The sequence below is a fragment of the Micropterus dolomieu genome, linkage group LG21, assembly GCF_021292245.1.
Source record: "Micropterus dolomieu isolate WLL.071019.BEF.003 ecotype Adirondacks linkage group LG21, ASM2129224v1, whole genome shotgun sequence".
In the NCBI taxonomy this organism is placed as follows: Eukaryota; Metazoa; Chordata; class Actinopteri; order Centrarchiformes; family Centrarchidae; genus Micropterus; species Micropterus dolomieu.
In genome coordinates this window covers 25,721,971-25,738,623 of record NC_060170.1, presented here as the reverse complement: position 1 = coordinate 25,738,623, position 16,653 = coordinate 25,721,971, and the positions used below count along the sequence as shown (strand labels likewise).

At 41.7% G+C, this 16,653-nt stretch overlaps 1 protein-coding gene across 2 annotated transcripts in view; it reads right to left on the bottom strand.

Moving 5' to 3' along the window:
• pip5k1bb (phosphatidylinositol-4-phosphate 5-kinase, type I, beta b) overlaps nucleotides 1-16,653 on the bottom strand; it is a 35,890-nt gene that overhangs the window by 3,880 nt on the left and 15,357 nt on the right. For both annotated transcript variants that reach the window (XM_046035102.1, XM_046035101.1), the window contains exons 5-12: nucleotides 15,717-15,834; nucleotides 12,648-12,800; nucleotides 12,091-12,390; nucleotides 4,032-4,234; nucleotides 3,590-3,673; nucleotides 2,725-2,773; nucleotides 2,526-2,610; nucleotides 1,412-1,570 (exon numbers count right to left, since the gene is read on the bottom strand). In XM_046035102.1, coding sequence (XP_045891058.1) covers nucleotides 1,412-1,570; nucleotides 2,526-2,610; nucleotides 2,725-2,773; nucleotides 3,590-3,673; nucleotides 4,032-4,234; nucleotides 12,091-12,390; nucleotides 12,648-12,800; nucleotides 15,717-15,834 — 1,151 coding nt within the window. The remainder of the gene's footprint in view (nucleotides 1-1,411; nucleotides 1,571-2,525; nucleotides 2,611-2,724; nucleotides 2,774-3,589; nucleotides 3,674-4,031; nucleotides 4,235-12,090; nucleotides 12,391-12,647; nucleotides 12,801-15,716; nucleotides 15,835-16,653) is intronic.

Sequence of the window (16,653 nt, the reverse complement as noted above, 5' to 3'; positions counted from 1 at the left end):
AAACCAGTGCGCACTTTCCTACATTTCCCATTTCCTATATTCTTGTCATGACCCTTACTGCCTGGTCAATGCCAACTCCATGCCCCAAGTTTGTAAAGCATATTTTTTTTCTCCAAGAATGAGCCGAGAAAAGACTTCTCAGAATTTTGAAAGCTCCAGATCCACACAGACATTATCCAACTTTTTCCACAGGCTGTGTTGTACTACCTGTGATGAGTAAAACTGAACTTTGTAATATCGGTGGAGTTCCCCTCTAATTGACAGAACACACAACGCCCAACACTGAGAACCAAAATAATTCCAAAGACCAAAAAATGCCCCATTAGTCAAACAATATAATCAATACGCCTTTTTATAGTGGTATTGATCATGAACTTGTAAAAGCTGACACTGGATTACCCACCACAGGAAAGGAGAAAGAGTTATTCTTGTAAGTGCTTCAAAGTTTAAACGAGCTTAATGACTGAGACAGGGGCATGAGAAATTGATTTAAGTTAATCAATTAAAGGGTTCCAAAGAATGTATATTTCTCTGTATAAACCTCACACTTTCAGAATAAATGTTTGAGACGGACTTAGTAACCATAAAGACTAGTAACCATAGAGTCTAACAATCCAAACTTCTTTTATAGTAGGTTGCATCACAGCTGGAGACACTGGTAAGACTTCTCTTAATGCTCCACACCCTTGTTTCTTCTGGTGTGGTGTAGGCTAACGATCTTTCTTCATATCAGACACAAAGGTCACACGCTGCTGCTGAATGTGTGCATCACTTTCACTCTTTCTGATTCATAAACCTTCATGTACTGCAGTCAGACTGTGATTGTGAGAAAGAGTGAGAGGGGAGGTGAGGATAGCCTTAGTAAAATACACATCCCATGCGCCCTATGGACAGACACATGCACACATTCTGTATCTGTAGGGCTGCTAATAAAAAGCTAGCCTCTGTTTTCTTTCCATCAAGGCCAAACAGTATATCAACCAGTGACAGCTTCCCCACGGGGCAGTGATGAGAGAACAACAATTTTTATAGCTGAATGTAAGTGGCTGTTTTTCATTGTTTATAAAAAGCTCTAATAAGCCACTGCATTAGAAAATGACTGAGGGTGAAATGGGTAAGACACATGCCTTTGGTGTGAGAGACCCGGGTTCAATCCCCCACTATGACCCATCCACCAATGTGTCCCTGAGCAAGACACTTGCTCCAGAGACGTGCGATGTATAGCAATTGTAAGTTGCTTTGGATAAAAACGTCAGCTAAATTAATTAATGTAAAAAATCATCTCATTAATAATTATTTGTCAAAAATCTAAGATATGTCTTACAAACTACATGGGAAAAAATCTTCACAGTGAACTACAAGTTGTCAAGGTCACAGTGAGGTTGTCCTAAAAATTTGTTGTTTTGTGCACCTTGTCCGTCCAGACTGGCCAGACTGCAAGCTCCTCCCAGCCTGTCCCTCCTGTACTCCTCGTTCCTCTCATCTGCCTGCGATGAAAGGATCTCCTGTGAGGACGACTTCAGAGCCGGGATGGAAGTACGAGTCCTCTTTGAAGGGGAATATCGAATTACTGCAGGGCAAATAAAGGATAGTGCAAGTGGGGGGAAAGACAAGAAAAAGAGAGAGAGATAAAGTTTCGGGGAAGCGGAGCAGATAGAGTAAGAGGAGAAGATAATTGGAGGAGATAGAGGAAAGAGACAATTATCCTGATTGAAGCAATGTCCACACACAATGCTCTGCCTCCAAAATTAGCAGTGAAGTAATTAAACTGTTAAAATGAACAATGACAATTACACAAGTGTCTCCTCGGCCATCCTTGTTTTGCCTCCCAAGCAGGGCATTAAATTAAATCCTTTCCAGAGACTTGGCTTGAATGTTTCCTGGTAAATATGACAGAGGATCAACCACATGTCATACACTGATCAGCTCCACTGATTTTTGTGGAGTTAGGCGGGCGTTTAAAAAAGGATAATCGTCATCCTTCCTACCGGTATTAAAGGAGTTTATCGCTCCTTTCTTATCCACCTAAGTGGTTTATAACTGTGTACTTTTGTTCCTGGATTTTCAAACAACAAACTCGGTCTGTTTTGAAAGACCCAGTCACATGATTGCCTACCCATAACCAATATGGAGTCCTTAATTTCAAAGAACAAAAGTGTTTTATTTAACCTTACAATGCAATCAAAGCTCACATTCCTGCACATAATGGATCATGTGCCTCAAATGTTTATGCAACAGCTAACGATAGTAGACAATAATGGGCAAGAAAATAAAATGCTTTGTGTGGTCAGGAGGACAAAGCAAGGAAGCAATATTTCAGCTAATGTAACAAGTGAATTACCACTAATATAATAATAATGTTATAGTGACTCACAAGTGTCCAGCAATAGACAATAAAAACTGCCTACAGACTGACTCTTCTAATAAGGCCGGGATGACTTCCCATTACTGCCCCTTCTCTTTGTTTTTTTGCATGTGGGCTGCTTTTCCTCCCGTGTGTGACGATGATCGACCTGCAGACTTACGTTGAGTCTTCCTGAATACCCGTGTGCTCATGAACTTGAGGAAGCGGCTGGCATAAAACCCAGGTCGGTGCACCGAGATGGAGTCCTGAGGACAGGCAGAGAAAATACCAGGCTTTTAGTAGACGTAAGAGAATGTAACCAAATAAAAGGCTCATTCATAAAAGTAACAGTGTCAGATTTGAGCAGGGTTTCAACTTACGCCATCATACACCAGGGCTTTCCACGAGTGTTCCAACTTTTTAATGAACCTGAGGAGAAACAAAACAAGAAGAAGCCTTGTCACAAATCTATCCGCTTACCCGACAACTTCCCCTTTATGCTTGATCAAACCTGAGACTCTTTCCCCTTGGTGCAACACAAACTGAGGTTATTTTAGCAGAAAACAAAAAATGGCCTGTTGAAGTTGTCATCAAGTGAAGCAAGCTACCAGAAATAAGGTAGGATAAGTAGAGACAAATTGAACTTATTCATCCTTCCTCCCCATCCTGACCTCACCTACTCTATGTGCATTTCATGCCTTGACCAACCAGGCCCACAAAGATTAATGTGATGCTTTTAAATTCCCACAAGTTTGAGATGCCGATGAGCCAAAAGGCTTCCTCCTCTCTTACCCCACTTGCTCTCAGGACAAACAAATCAATGTGTGAATAAAGAAGACTGATAGACCACTGTGTCAATTTAAATTGTGTTGGATGGAGAAAAAGTCTCGAGTCCTTTTAGCAGTGTGATAAAGTGGCTAGTAGCTCTTTTCATCAATGCAGGGTGATAATTCAAACTGAACTGCATCACTCAACGCAGTTAGACTGAGAATCATGCCATACTGTGTCCTTAACTATTCATGTCCATGTCCTTTTAATTTGAGGGAATGTCTTTATTGGGTGTTAATGAGACATTTAACTTTTTAGGAATTGAGACATTCCTGCACATGATACAGTCAGATTTAAATGGGTTTCATGTCCCCAACAGTCAACACGTTAATGGCTTTTCCATCAGTAATAATAAGAAAGCACCAGTATTAGAAATAAAATGACAGCAGGTTTATATAATCTCATAAAGATCAGCACCTGTATGACTGTAGAATATCTATAATACCCAAGAAGATGAGCAGCTTTTCTTCTCTGTGTGTTTTAGCAGGGATGCCACCCATCCTAAAAGAGAGTAAAAACACAGCAGCAGTCAGAGAATAGCTACTGTCCATCTGCAATGCTTGAAGCACTGCTCAAATAAAGGCAATGCACTTTTACAAATGTTTGTCAAAGGGGCGCTTACTGTATTTACATTCAAGTGTATTGCTGTGAATTCACAGAACAGTGGCTGTGTTTGTATTTGTGTAGCTATGGTTATATGAAAGCATGACTGTGTGTACACTGTTTGAGTGCCCTGGTGCGGTATGAGCACGGTTGTATAACTGTGTCCATGAGAGAAAAGGTGGCAATTACGAGGCAGAGTGTGTATGCCCAAATATGTGCGCATAACGTGTGTTTTCCCCCAGCTGAGCCGACTCACGTGTCATCTGTGGTGAGGACTTCAGCAGCCTTGCCGTCTCCCTGGATGGACTCCATGGCAGTGGAGTAAAGCACCCTCTGACCCAGAGGTCTCCTCCCGTCTCCCCCTGCCTGGCCAGGCTCACCCCCCTCTCTCTGGTTCTGGTCCAGCACATGCACACCCAACAGCAGGCTGTAGTCCATGATCTTAAAACTCTCCAGCACCTATAGAAAGTTAAAAGACACACCGTTTTTTTTTACAAGAAATGCATGATGTGTCCATTGACACAAGCCGGACTGTGAATAGGATATTTCAAATTTTCTCTGACACTGAAGAGATTTACTTTCAGCTCACTGACGGTATATATACTGACATTATGAAATGTTTTGAAAAACCAAAACACTCCCAAACTCCCAAAACACTTCAATCACACAACATGCTTCAGCACCTCAAAGGCTGTGAGCTAGCAAAATGAAATCCCTGTTTAAACCAGTTCTAAGCTAAATAAACAAGGTGTTTCTCTACAGTGAGCCAACTGTTACACATTGACCTGCCTGAGGAGCCGTTCGCCCAGTTTCCCAGTGACTTCATGTCTCCTTGTGCTCGGGTAAAGCAGTCATGGCAAGACAAGAGTAGAAAGACAGGCAGGAGCTTGATCCGGGAATGGGATCAGGGTCACTGCCAGGTAGCCAGGCTTATCTTATAAAAAAGTCACTGTACTGGTTTATAATCCTTGACATGAATAATTAAGTGTTTACAAGGGGGTGGCAGAGAAAGAGAGAAAGCATGAGTTGTCAGAAAGGGTGAGATAAAAGCTATTTACTTCTGCGAATATTCTTTCCATTCAATCCCTTCTATCAGAGAACAAGAATCAAAAGTCATGCAAATCCCAATAAATCCTCTTTCAGAAAACTCCTTCTTTAATGTGTGTATCTTTAGATGATGAAACGCCACAAAGAAGAAGTTAAGAGGTTAGGGAAAGTCAGGTTGAAGAAGAAATTGCCAAAAACACAACATAGTGACTAAGCCTGATGAAAAGTTTCACGCACACTCCAGAAAAAACACATGCCTAAGCCTAATAGGATTGGAAGCAAAAAAAAAAACTTCTGATATAATCAAAGAGAGCCGTGACCCAGAGAAAACTGGCTGTTTTTGTGAGACCAATAGTGTTTTGAAGTTTAGCTACGACTTCCTCTCATCTTTCTCTAGATAAGCCGTTTTCAATACACGGTCAAAGAAAACCTTATTAGTGTTAGCAGTGAATCCAGTTTGCATCTGTAATAGAAACTGCTGATGTGTAAAGTCATAGTCACGCACATTCATACTCAAACACATACACACACACACAAAACAGACTTAATGACTGACTCAAACAAACACTGGGGCTTTTGTCTGAGCTTTGCCTTTTCCATATCAACGATTTGCATCCCTTCACTCGAACTCCCCCAGCCTATTCAAACAGCAGCCATTTTGAACAGAGCCGCGCACACCAGGCTGCCTACAGAAGGCCATTACTGTGTGTCCTGGCCCCAGCTTTCCCTCACAAACAATCAAACCGTCACAGCAGAAAGAAAACAGCTGCATTTCTATGCTTGTTTGTGCAAAGGCTTTCTTGGATTCTGAATAATACCGTCTACATGTACAGGCACAGCAAAATCAGATAGAGGTGTGTAATAGAGGCACAACAGCCAAGTGTTTGAGTCTCCCCCCTGAGCAACCTGCCCAGTGCTCTCATTTCAAACACAACTCGGTTTTCTTACAGTGAATGGGAAAGGCTAATCCTAACACTCCTGTAGGGAGTGATCTTTTTGTCACAGCATCTCCTGTTCTTTAACAAATCTCTGATGTTTCTCAGTATATTCCACCCTGAAGCACTCCTCTACCCTTCTATCTCTGTGACAGTAGGGCTGCTGAGCTTCCCATTGTGCTCACTGGCGTGCCCCACTTTGCAGTGACACTAATACACCGAAAGCTCTCTTAAAGTATGAGTCTATCTGCTGGGTCTCTCATCGTTGGCATACACTGAGTCCAGTTACAATCAAAGGAATGTTCTGCTAAAGTATGCATCTATAGTTCATGAGTACAGCCTGCTATCCATGACACAGCATATTAGATTAGGGAAATGTGGCTTTTTAATCTTGTCACTGTTCAGACTTGAAAGACACTTTATTAAATGACTGTCTTAAATTCAGCAGAAAAGTTCTGCAAAATGTCTTTATTTTAGCATTTTCTTCTTTTTCTTTTTCTGCTCCTGATAAAACTTGTCCCCTAAATAAAACCTCTGGTCTTGTCCATTTTAAAATAATAACTCTGATACTGTGTGAACATAAATGGAAAATTATAAGCTTCATAAATGTGGAATTTATTGCAGAACTTTTGTATTACATTGTACCTAATGAACTGGAAACCCAATGATAACACCTCCCATCTCCATATTGTGATCTGAGACAACGTTAAAGTATGCACACATTTAATAATTTAATACATTTACATTACAAATTTGTAATTTTTGATTATTAAATTATTTAAGCCATTTCCTGGGCAATGGCAGTCGATTCATAGAGAAAATAATTGATTGATAATGTAAATAATCATTATGCAGCCCTAGACCTGTGTAATTAACAGGCTTAATGTAGTGAATATGGTTAAGGGTCCTGTTGAAGCTTCACGGACTTCTGACTGCAAGGTCAAGGCCTTCTGCTGCTGAGAGTGAGAGAAGCCATTGTTACAGGATCACATGGCGGAGAAGAGGGGGAACCATACAGTAAATGGTTGTTCATGATTGGCTACACTGGCTGCTATGGAACCATTTGTCCAACTTCCACGAATGCATGCCTACATTGTCTGAGTCATTACATCTGCACTCGTTCGTATGGGAGACTGAAGGACTCCTATTTTGCAAATTCTCAAACAGAATTAAGACGGTACGTAGATGTCATTTGGCCTGGGTTGTCCCCAACATGACAAGGTCTCAACTGCCAAACATGCTGTGAACAAAACTGTCTCAAAAGCTTGACATCATCATCAGCATCACTGTCATCATTATGTCTGTCTCAAAGACAGTTGCTGGACAGAGACATGACACTCTTCTCTGATTCTCATGTCTGAATCACACACGCACATACACACACGCCACACACACACTCCACACAGCCAGCACCAGAACTGTACAAACATGCACTCACTCTACAATAAACCCTCTCTGTCTCACTCTCCCTCTGTACAGTAGAGTTCAACGTGAATTATTAATGCCTTGTGTTGTTTTGGCATTTGGGGAGTATCAGGGGAGCTGCAGAGTAATGGAGAGAGCGTAGACTTAAAAGGAAGAAAGCGTACCCTGCATTCACTGGAAGTGTCCCACATAGCAGAAATATCTGATCCTCTCAAACACATTGCTCATCCTTATTTTTCTCATCGCTCTGCTTTCAGCTTCAACTCAACTCTGACCTCTGAACACTACAAGAACTGGAAAAAGTGCTAAAATGTATTTTTCAGAGGCCTCACCACATGTACTTTCAAACCCAGTTCCACTTCCTTATTCCCTCCATGCCCTGCACCCCCTGTTGCTTGGCTTCTGCCGACCCTTCCTCTGTGTTTTGGTCCGCAGCCTCTCTTGGGGTGACGGGGTTAGCTGCTTACTCATGGAAATGGAGCGCAATTCTGCTTAGAGGGCACTTTGCTTCCCGCTCAGGAGGCGAGCACAGGAAGCCATGACAATAATAAACTGTACGGCACAGAATCTCTAACTGCTGCTGCTCAACAGTCTCGCTTACATATATGAAGACACACACACACCACACCATATATGTTTAATATGTGGCACACAGAGGCCTGTACATGCACACATAGCTGGTAGTCAGTGCATGTTGAGGGTGCGTTTGGATAAGGTTGTAAATGTGAGTGTGCTGCTAGGTTAAGTAAGCAATGACTTAGCAAAAGGGGAGGATGTCATTCTGGCAGCAATGTGCTTAAGAAAACATTGAAGGGAAAATAGACAAAGTCAGCATTTTGGTTAATCATGATGAGAAAGGCCATAACCTGAGGAGATCACTTGAAGTGCCTCTGAATTTCTGGTTATATAACTCTAACCCAACATCCCCAGGCCCGGGTTTCTCAGAAAGCTTGTGAGCCAGATACTGTTTGACTTAAAAGGTGGGAAAGAAACATTTGCTCCCACTTGTTTACACACCTTGCCTGGACAGATACTCCCCCTTCCCAAAAGAGCAACACTTAACCACTGGCAGAACCAGAATATTATTTACATGACAGTTACATGGTTTTATCAGTTGTGGAGGAAGTATTCAGATCCTTTACTTAAGTAAATGTACTTAAACTACACTGTAAAAAGACTGTTGCAAGTAAAGTCATGCATTGAAAACTTATTTAAAGGGGCATTGTGGAGTTTCCAGCGGCCACTAGCGGTGCGGTTTTAAGATTGCTACCAGGCATGTGCTCGTACGCGTTTGCTTGAACTCATGAGCAAGCATAATCTGAAACACAACCACTTTCACACAGAAATCCTGCAATGCAGGCTGTGGCTTTTCACTCAGACGTGTTCAAGCTCAGTTACTGTGTTACAACGTTCCTGTCTCAGAGGCAGATCAACACCGTCTCAGTAACGTTACTTCATTCAGTGCAGCCAGCCACAATCCTCCTGGAAAAGCGGGAGACAGCTTCACACAATATACTGGAAACTCAGGTAAACCCCTACTGCAACATTACAGTACTGGTTTTAGTACGAGATTGTGTCACACTTTAAAATAATAAGACTGCAGTAAGTAACTTTACTGTAGTATTAGTTCATGACTTCTTCCTCTGGGTTGTTGTTGCTGTGAAGTTGCAGTATTGTATATTATGTGGGTCACGTTAGTTACAGCGACGGAGAGGTGGAGAAGCTGTATACCTGAGTATTGGTAAAACCACAATAAACCTAAAATGAACGTTACGAAGCAAACAGCGGCAGATCCGAGCTACTGTAGCGTTAGCTGGCTGCATCACTAGACGCTAACGTTAGTAAACAAATCGCTCCACATTTACTTTGTACCATTACATCCTTTCTTGCAGGCTAAATCAACAGTGGTACACAGGATAGTAACATGGGTCGCGTTAGTTGGTGAAGTTATGTGGAAAGCGATATAACTTTGCACCGGATATCATTAGCAACTGCTCAGTGTTAGCCGGCGAGCTAACAGATTTTCTCTTTGTTTCTCCAGTTTTACTAATGCTCACTTTGTTCTTACTCGACATCATCTGAACCTGTTTGGTCTGATGGGCTTCAGCACATAAAACTTTATTGTTGTTTTGTATCCTTACGCGGAGCCTGTGTTTTGCCGTGAGCCGGCTGTTTTAGTAGACTGCATGTCGTTAGCTGAGAGAGGCTCGGGAGCGCGCACAGGGCTGAATCCAACCCGGAGTCCCCACATTAAATGCAGAATAGTGGCTGATGCAAGCAACAGAGAAAACAGGCGTGTGCTTCATTTCTAAGTGAGTTTTGAGCCCATTGACAATAAAGCAATGAAAATTTGATTCATTTCATTGAAAAACTTACATACAGTCCCTTTAAGTAAAAATATTTATGTATAATCAGGAAAATGTACTGTGTATGTGTGTAATGTAACAGTTGGCCCCTGTGACAGTTTATATATATTATTATATATCACTAGATTATTTTTGCTGATACATTCATTTAAAAGCAGGGTCTTACTGTTGTAGTTGGTTGAGGTGGAGCTGATGTTTATACTACTTTGTATAGGGACTGCAACTAATGATTATTTTCATTATGGATTAATCTGCTGATTATTTCCTCAATTAATTGTTTGGTTTGTAAAAATACTACAAAATTGCTTGTGGAGAGAAATCCTGTCACATTTACCTAGAGTCTTCAGAACTTCACAATGCTTCCACAATGCCCCACAGTCAAAATTATTAAATCAACTGAAAATATTAATATAATTGAAAGGGAAAGCATCAAATCCTCGCATTTGACAAGGTACCAGGAACCAGGAGATGTTCTTGCATGAAAAATTACTTAATATTCTGTCAGTTAAATAATTGACTAATTGTTTAAGCTGTTGTTTCATTTGTTTTGTGTGCAAAATTGTAAATTAACTAAAGTTGTCAAATAACTGTAGTAGAGTGAAAAGTACATAAGTAATTGTACTTAGTTAAATTTCACCACTGTATTTCGTGTTTTGCATAAACTTGCAGTCACACACACAAAGGACAGGAGAGTATAAAAGAGCGCTCTGTTACTTAACAGCCTTAACTAAATATACCCAAGACTGTTCATTATAATTAACCGCGTTCCATAAAAACATTTAAGGTTCTTCTATTCCCACACAATAAAAATTTAAACATTAAAGCTGAGGCTGGTGTAATGGAAGTCATCAAGCTGAATGGTGCCATGCAGGGTTGCCGGGCCCAGCAGGTTGGCCGGGCACAGCAGGAAGGCTGGCAGGAAGTCTTTCTCCCTGGGCTCTAGGCCTTATCTGATGCACCGACTGATACTTACAGTAACATCCTGGTCATTCCAAGTTGTAATATCAGAGCGTGGATCCCACGCTCTGTGTGTGTGTGTGTGTGTGTGTGTGTGTGTGTGTGTGTGTGTGTGTGTGTGTGTTTGTGTGTATGTGCGTGTGTGTGTGTGTGTGTGTGTGTTTGTGTGTTTGTGCGCGCAAGCAGAACAAATGGGATTACAACACAGGGGGCTTTAAGCTCTAGACCCCATCGTTAACCAGCCACTATGGGGTAAAACATATTATATCATCATCACTCATAAAGCTATCCCAAGGGGCCATCCACCTTGGCCACATAAAGACCAACAGGGTAGGGATGTTGCTGCACTACATATTTAGTTTGTTGAGGAACCAACTCAAAAGAATTATTGTACAGTACAATATTGACAATCCAGTGTTTCAGTGTCCCTCGGTGGTTTCATTTCCAGCACATAACTCTGTGGTTTAGTAGCCCTAGCATCTCAGTTGTTGTTATTTTTGAGACAGAGGATAAGTAAATCAGAGATTCAGCTCTTCTGTTCTGGTTATTTTGCTTTTTAAAGTATGGATGGGTGTTCCTTGCCTACAACTGTGGCCAACAAACACATCAGCACAATCTCAAAATGTATTGCACATGGTTCTTCAGCCTCCACCGCTACAGTAGACTGTTTTTACAAGTGATTTATCTGACACTCATGTAATGTAGACAGATAAAAAGCATATGAAAATCTGAAGTGTGAGCTATTTCAGATAGATTTTGTATGCTGCTGTCTGTTTTCATGCTTCTAAAATGCCGGTGGATTACCGGAGCAAAGACCATGTCTCCTATTAAACTCCATCTATCCTCTTCCAGCAGACAGTCTCCTGGATTTGTGGTAAAATAGAGAAGAATGCGAGCTTTTAGATTGGAGGACTATCTTTGGATCAGGCTCCAAGTCTCTCACACTACAGGATCATTTCTTAATCACATTCAGTGTTTGGAGAGATGTCATGTACTGAAACATAGCAGCACAGAGACAGGATAACAGAGCCCCGGGGCAAACTGAAAGCTCAGAATGAACACACAGTGGAAACAAACGGCCGTCCCACTGGCAAACACATGGAAAATTCTCTTTTCAAAACATTTTGTTCCATCTAAGATACCCGCACACTGTCCAGAACCAGTACACGATATGGTTAACTTATACTTGTGTGTTGTGTTCAAGCTTCCATAATTGGTTACAACAATGAGAGGTCAATGATATCTCTTCGACGGCCATGTCTCTTCACTCCTGAATTCCCAGGTTCAAAGCAATCTGCTCTAAGATCTGATCTGGCACATGAAATAATGTCCACTGTGGGACTTTGCTGCTCACAGGCTGAAATGTTTTTGTTATGTACTTAAGGCATTAGAGTATTAAACAAAAAAATCCTTTTGAAGGAAAGTATTTTGATAATAAAACAAAAATCACATGATCCTCGACTTCATGTTTGCACATCTTCCTTTTATGGAATAAAAGTGACCTTCCTGTTGTGGGATGACTTTGCCATTTCTAAGCCAGCACAATGAACAGACGGATACAAGACACACTGCTAAAACCACCTACCCGACAGTCCCTCTGCAGGGTCTTCATTAGGTTGTTGTATGTCTCTGCGTCAAAGTAAAGCCCTTCCTCGTGCATGTCCTGGAAGTCCAGATCTTTGTAGGTCGGACAAGCCTTCTCTCTCTCTTTCCGGGATGCCCGTCTCTTGTAGGTGGATCCCTTCAGGTCATATTTGTAGTGCATTTTGACGGAGCGCGGCAGCACGTTGTTCATCACCACCAGGCGGATGTTGATGCCACCAGACTGGATGCAGTACAGTCCGTAGAACTTGGGCAGCAGTGTGCGTGGATTCTGGTTCAGGTTCTGTGAAGCAAAAGACAGCTTAAGTCACAATGCAGTGACCAGGATCAAAACACACAGAAGTAACTTCCCTGATTTGGGCTACACTTTTACATTAATGGAATTGGGAAGCTTTGGTTCCTGATCTGTAAATTGGCTATATTATGTTGCTAATTCCCATTTAAGAAAAACCCATATTTTGTTTTTATGTAACTCCGAAGTTTAGTTTTGCCACCTTACCAGGTGCTGGAGACCTCATGAGGCACTTGTAAGAATCTCACCATGTAGTATCCAGGCAGCAATCTCTGGAGAAACTTGGCTTCTTTGTGCTGGACGGTTTTAATGATGAACTCGTCATCGCTGGTTAGGTAGAAGAGAGAGCCACTGGCCCCCGGGTTGGTCAGCTCAATCAGAGGCTCATTTACCAGGGAGTACTGAGGAAAGAAAAACATAAACAAAGCAGAGGTCAGATTTCTAGAAACCAGCTTCACTTGGCAGATATCCAGACATCTCTAAACACATAAACTACTACATGGAAAAAACATTTTCATTATTTAAAGTTTATATGGAAAACATGATTAAACAAAGATGCTACACCACAGACATTTTTTGTTTATTTAGTGCTGGAAGAAAAAAAAACTGTAGTAAAGCTCCACTGGCTTTATGATATTTACAGTAAGTCTTGTGATACAGAAGTGCCATGTTTCTATTCAAATACTTGTTTCAGTGACTCTATCCCAAAAAACTATATGGCCCAAAATATGTGAGCACCCACAAGTAAGTGTACACCCGTACATTGCATTGATATGCCGTGTCTTCCACTCCACTTGGCAGAGAAGACTTTCCACAAATTTTGGAACCTGGTTGCAGGGGTTGGCTCACATTCAGCCACAAGAGCATCAATGAGGTGCAACGATGGACGATTTAGCCTGACTCCTTAATAATCACATCCAAGGCGTGAGATGGGGTTGAGGTGGAGGCTCTGTGCAGGCCAGTCAAGTTCTTCCACATCAAACACAGAAAACCATTTCTTTATGGATCTGGCTCTGTGCAAAGGGGCACTGGGATGTTGAAACAGGAAATGCCCTTCCTCAAACTGTTGCCACACTGTTGGAAGCACACAGTTGTCTAAACTATCACTGCATGCAGCATGTCAATAAAGGCAGGTGTCTGTCAACTTTATTGTTATTGTTCAAAAAAACACACAACATCAGTTAATTGCCGAAATACCAGATCTGGATCACATGAGCCAAAAGATTATCTGTCTGCCAAACTTTAATGAAATCTACAGACATTTGACCCTTCCTGCTGACAAACATGCAAACCCACGTACAGAAACATAAGTACCTCAGCTGAGGGTAATAACAAGCAATTACTGCGTGTGCTGCATCGCAAACCCCCCCACCAGAACGTGTAGAGAGCCTTCATGCCAATGTGTGAGGGAGAGACTGTGAGAGCAGCAGACTAAAGAGACGGGTTAGATGTTAATCAGTGCGTTATGAGTGCAACATGTTCAGAGGAGAGGAGAAACACTGGAGGCATCCGTTCTCCCTCTCCAGAGAATTTTCCACTGATGACCGTCTGCAGTTATGTTGAGTTACCAGCACAAACACATCCACAGTTTATTGCATTTGCATTCAGGATACTGTGTGTGTGTGTGTGTGTGTGTGTGTTCTCTCTTTTAATTAGACTCTACTGTGTGGCTTCTGTCTGAATTAATTCATCATCACCTCAAGGACATCAATCATGAGAACACCCTGTGAGCGGCTGTGCCTTATTGCCAACCTCCCTCTACTGTCACAAGTCTCTGTGTCTCCTCCAGAGTCTTTTGTCTTTCACTTATGCAAAAACAAATTTGGAAATCAAAAACGAGAATGCAGCTGGTGGGGTTTTGAAAGTCTTGGAGGCAGACAATAGGGAAATGCCGTCATAACATGATGAAGCACAAACAAGATTACACAAAATCTAATTTTGTTCCAAGCAAGAAGCATACATCTAAAGTAGGGATGAATATGGCAACAAGGTATAGTTGTGGGCAGCAAATTAAATCAGCATACAGGATGGCATGTATGGTACATAAATAAAGGCTTTGACAGGGGTGTTTGAACATGCCTCAAGAGTGATATTAGAGATCCAAGGTTTCAGTCAGAGAACATTTTCATGGACAGAAACACAAGTGAATCTCTTCTCAGAATCTCTTTAAAAACATTACTCTCTCTTTCTCATTCTCAGTCAGTGTTTGTCTTTGATTCTGCTGGGAAATCACTGAATCATTTACTGCTTTTATTCAGCACTGGGAGCTGATTAAAGCCGTCGTAATGAGGGCACGCTCCGTTAGCTAAGTCATTACCTCCAATATCTCAACCGCCCCAAAGTTTTGTCTCATCTTCATCCTCCAATCCTGTCTTTCTCTTGTACAAATGGTGTATGGCATTACCCGCCCACTACCCAATAAAATACACGTTGAATTCTGTCACAATTAGGTGGAACTGAGGTGGAAGATTAGCGTTCAGTCAGTGGGAAGTAATTCAGGGGAAAGACAACTAGCAGGCCGTTGTCTCTTGGGAGCAATGGTTGTTTTTCTATTTGCATTTTTGACATACATAGAGAAACAATGCAACAAAGTGTTCACAAGGACAAATAAATCACTGACTAAGCAATAAAGTGTGTGGTCAACAACATAGAGTATGCTTACACCAAAGATACTGTGTGGACTGTTCCTGGCCAGTCAACCAGCAGAGATTCCTGGAATCAGTCAGTGTATTTCCCAAAATGTCCAACTAGTACTTTAAGTTTTTAAAACTCTACGATGTTTATGCTTGATTCGATTTGACCTTTAAAGCTTTGTTTATACTCGCGCAAGTCTCCACATTGTTCGTAGCAGTATTTTCCGAAATACCAGTGGCGTACAAACAAAATATTCACTGAACAAGCAAGGAGTCAATGTGCGTTACTGGAAGAACATCATTATCCAACATGACTAGATAAAAAATTATATAAAATGTCTTATCTTTTGGTAGTGGGGTGCCTTCGAAGGCATCCTAGGCGCATCCTAGGTGCGCTGTGAGTCTAGGGCACCTAGTTACAAAAATTCAGTGGTCCACCAAGCGCCACAACAACTCGAGAGACGTACTGACATCATTTTGGCATGCAGAGCCTTGTGCCGGGGACACTTCATCGAAAATTAACCTAGCTTAACACTTCATCCCCATACCCACACCTGCACGACATTTTCCAAGAAGCAGAGGAGAAGCAGAGGGATTGAATTGAAGGACTGGATTAAGAGTGTGCGTAATCACGTAAAGATGGAATAAGTAATGACAACCTAGGTCTCAGACAGGTTTCCTTACCAGGTAGTCATCTGGCTTGATGCCAAATAGATCCCTGAAGTAGCGGAAGGCCAGCGGGGCATAGGTCTTGAAGCGGAAGTCAGGATAATGATGTGCTGGGGTCAAGTTGCTTCCCTCACTGGGATGTGCGATGAATAACCAAGCATGCCAGGAAAGAAAAAACATATAATGGTATATTAGATACATGATTCCAACACTAATTCATAATGGGGGGATAAAGAAAACCTTTACCATAATATACAGTAAGTGAAACACAGTCATTCTCCAACCAAGGATCCCATACAGGCAGCACCAGGGGGGAAAGTGAAGCCTAACACCTGAGTTTTGTACCTGGGTATCTAGGCTATTGACTCCCAGTACCTGTATCACTGGGCCTTTGTAATGTGTGCCACCCATGCATGAACAGCCTTCAGTAAAGCCATCTATGGGAACCCAGATTTGCCAGTATTGTGGTGACAAACTTGCCCGTATAGAGTTCTTCGCCTGGAGACTAAAGGTGGTTCTGATTACTAGATCTAAACAATACCACACAATACATGAGCCTTGATACTGAGGGGAATAAAGGGAATACCAAACAGCAAACAGACAAAATAATCTAAATTTTTTGTTGTCTTAACAGTGAGACCTGACATTCTCAGATGGGCTTTGACGAAGAACAAACCTGTTTTGTGAGCTGTGTCCGCGGGGAACATCACAACACAGGAGTAAGCACGTCTGATAGCATGAGTCAGCTGTGCTATCAGTCTTTGATCAAATAAACTCTCACTGAAAATCAATCACACTGAACCTAAATCTACAAGAAGTAGGTTAATAAAGGTTTATGTTTTCCAGGGCACCTCTAAATCTGGTTCGAATTCTCAGGACTTGGATGGTTTTCTGGGTGTTGTTTTGTGCTGCTTGCATTGTGCTGTGTAAAACAACACCTGTAATTACTCTA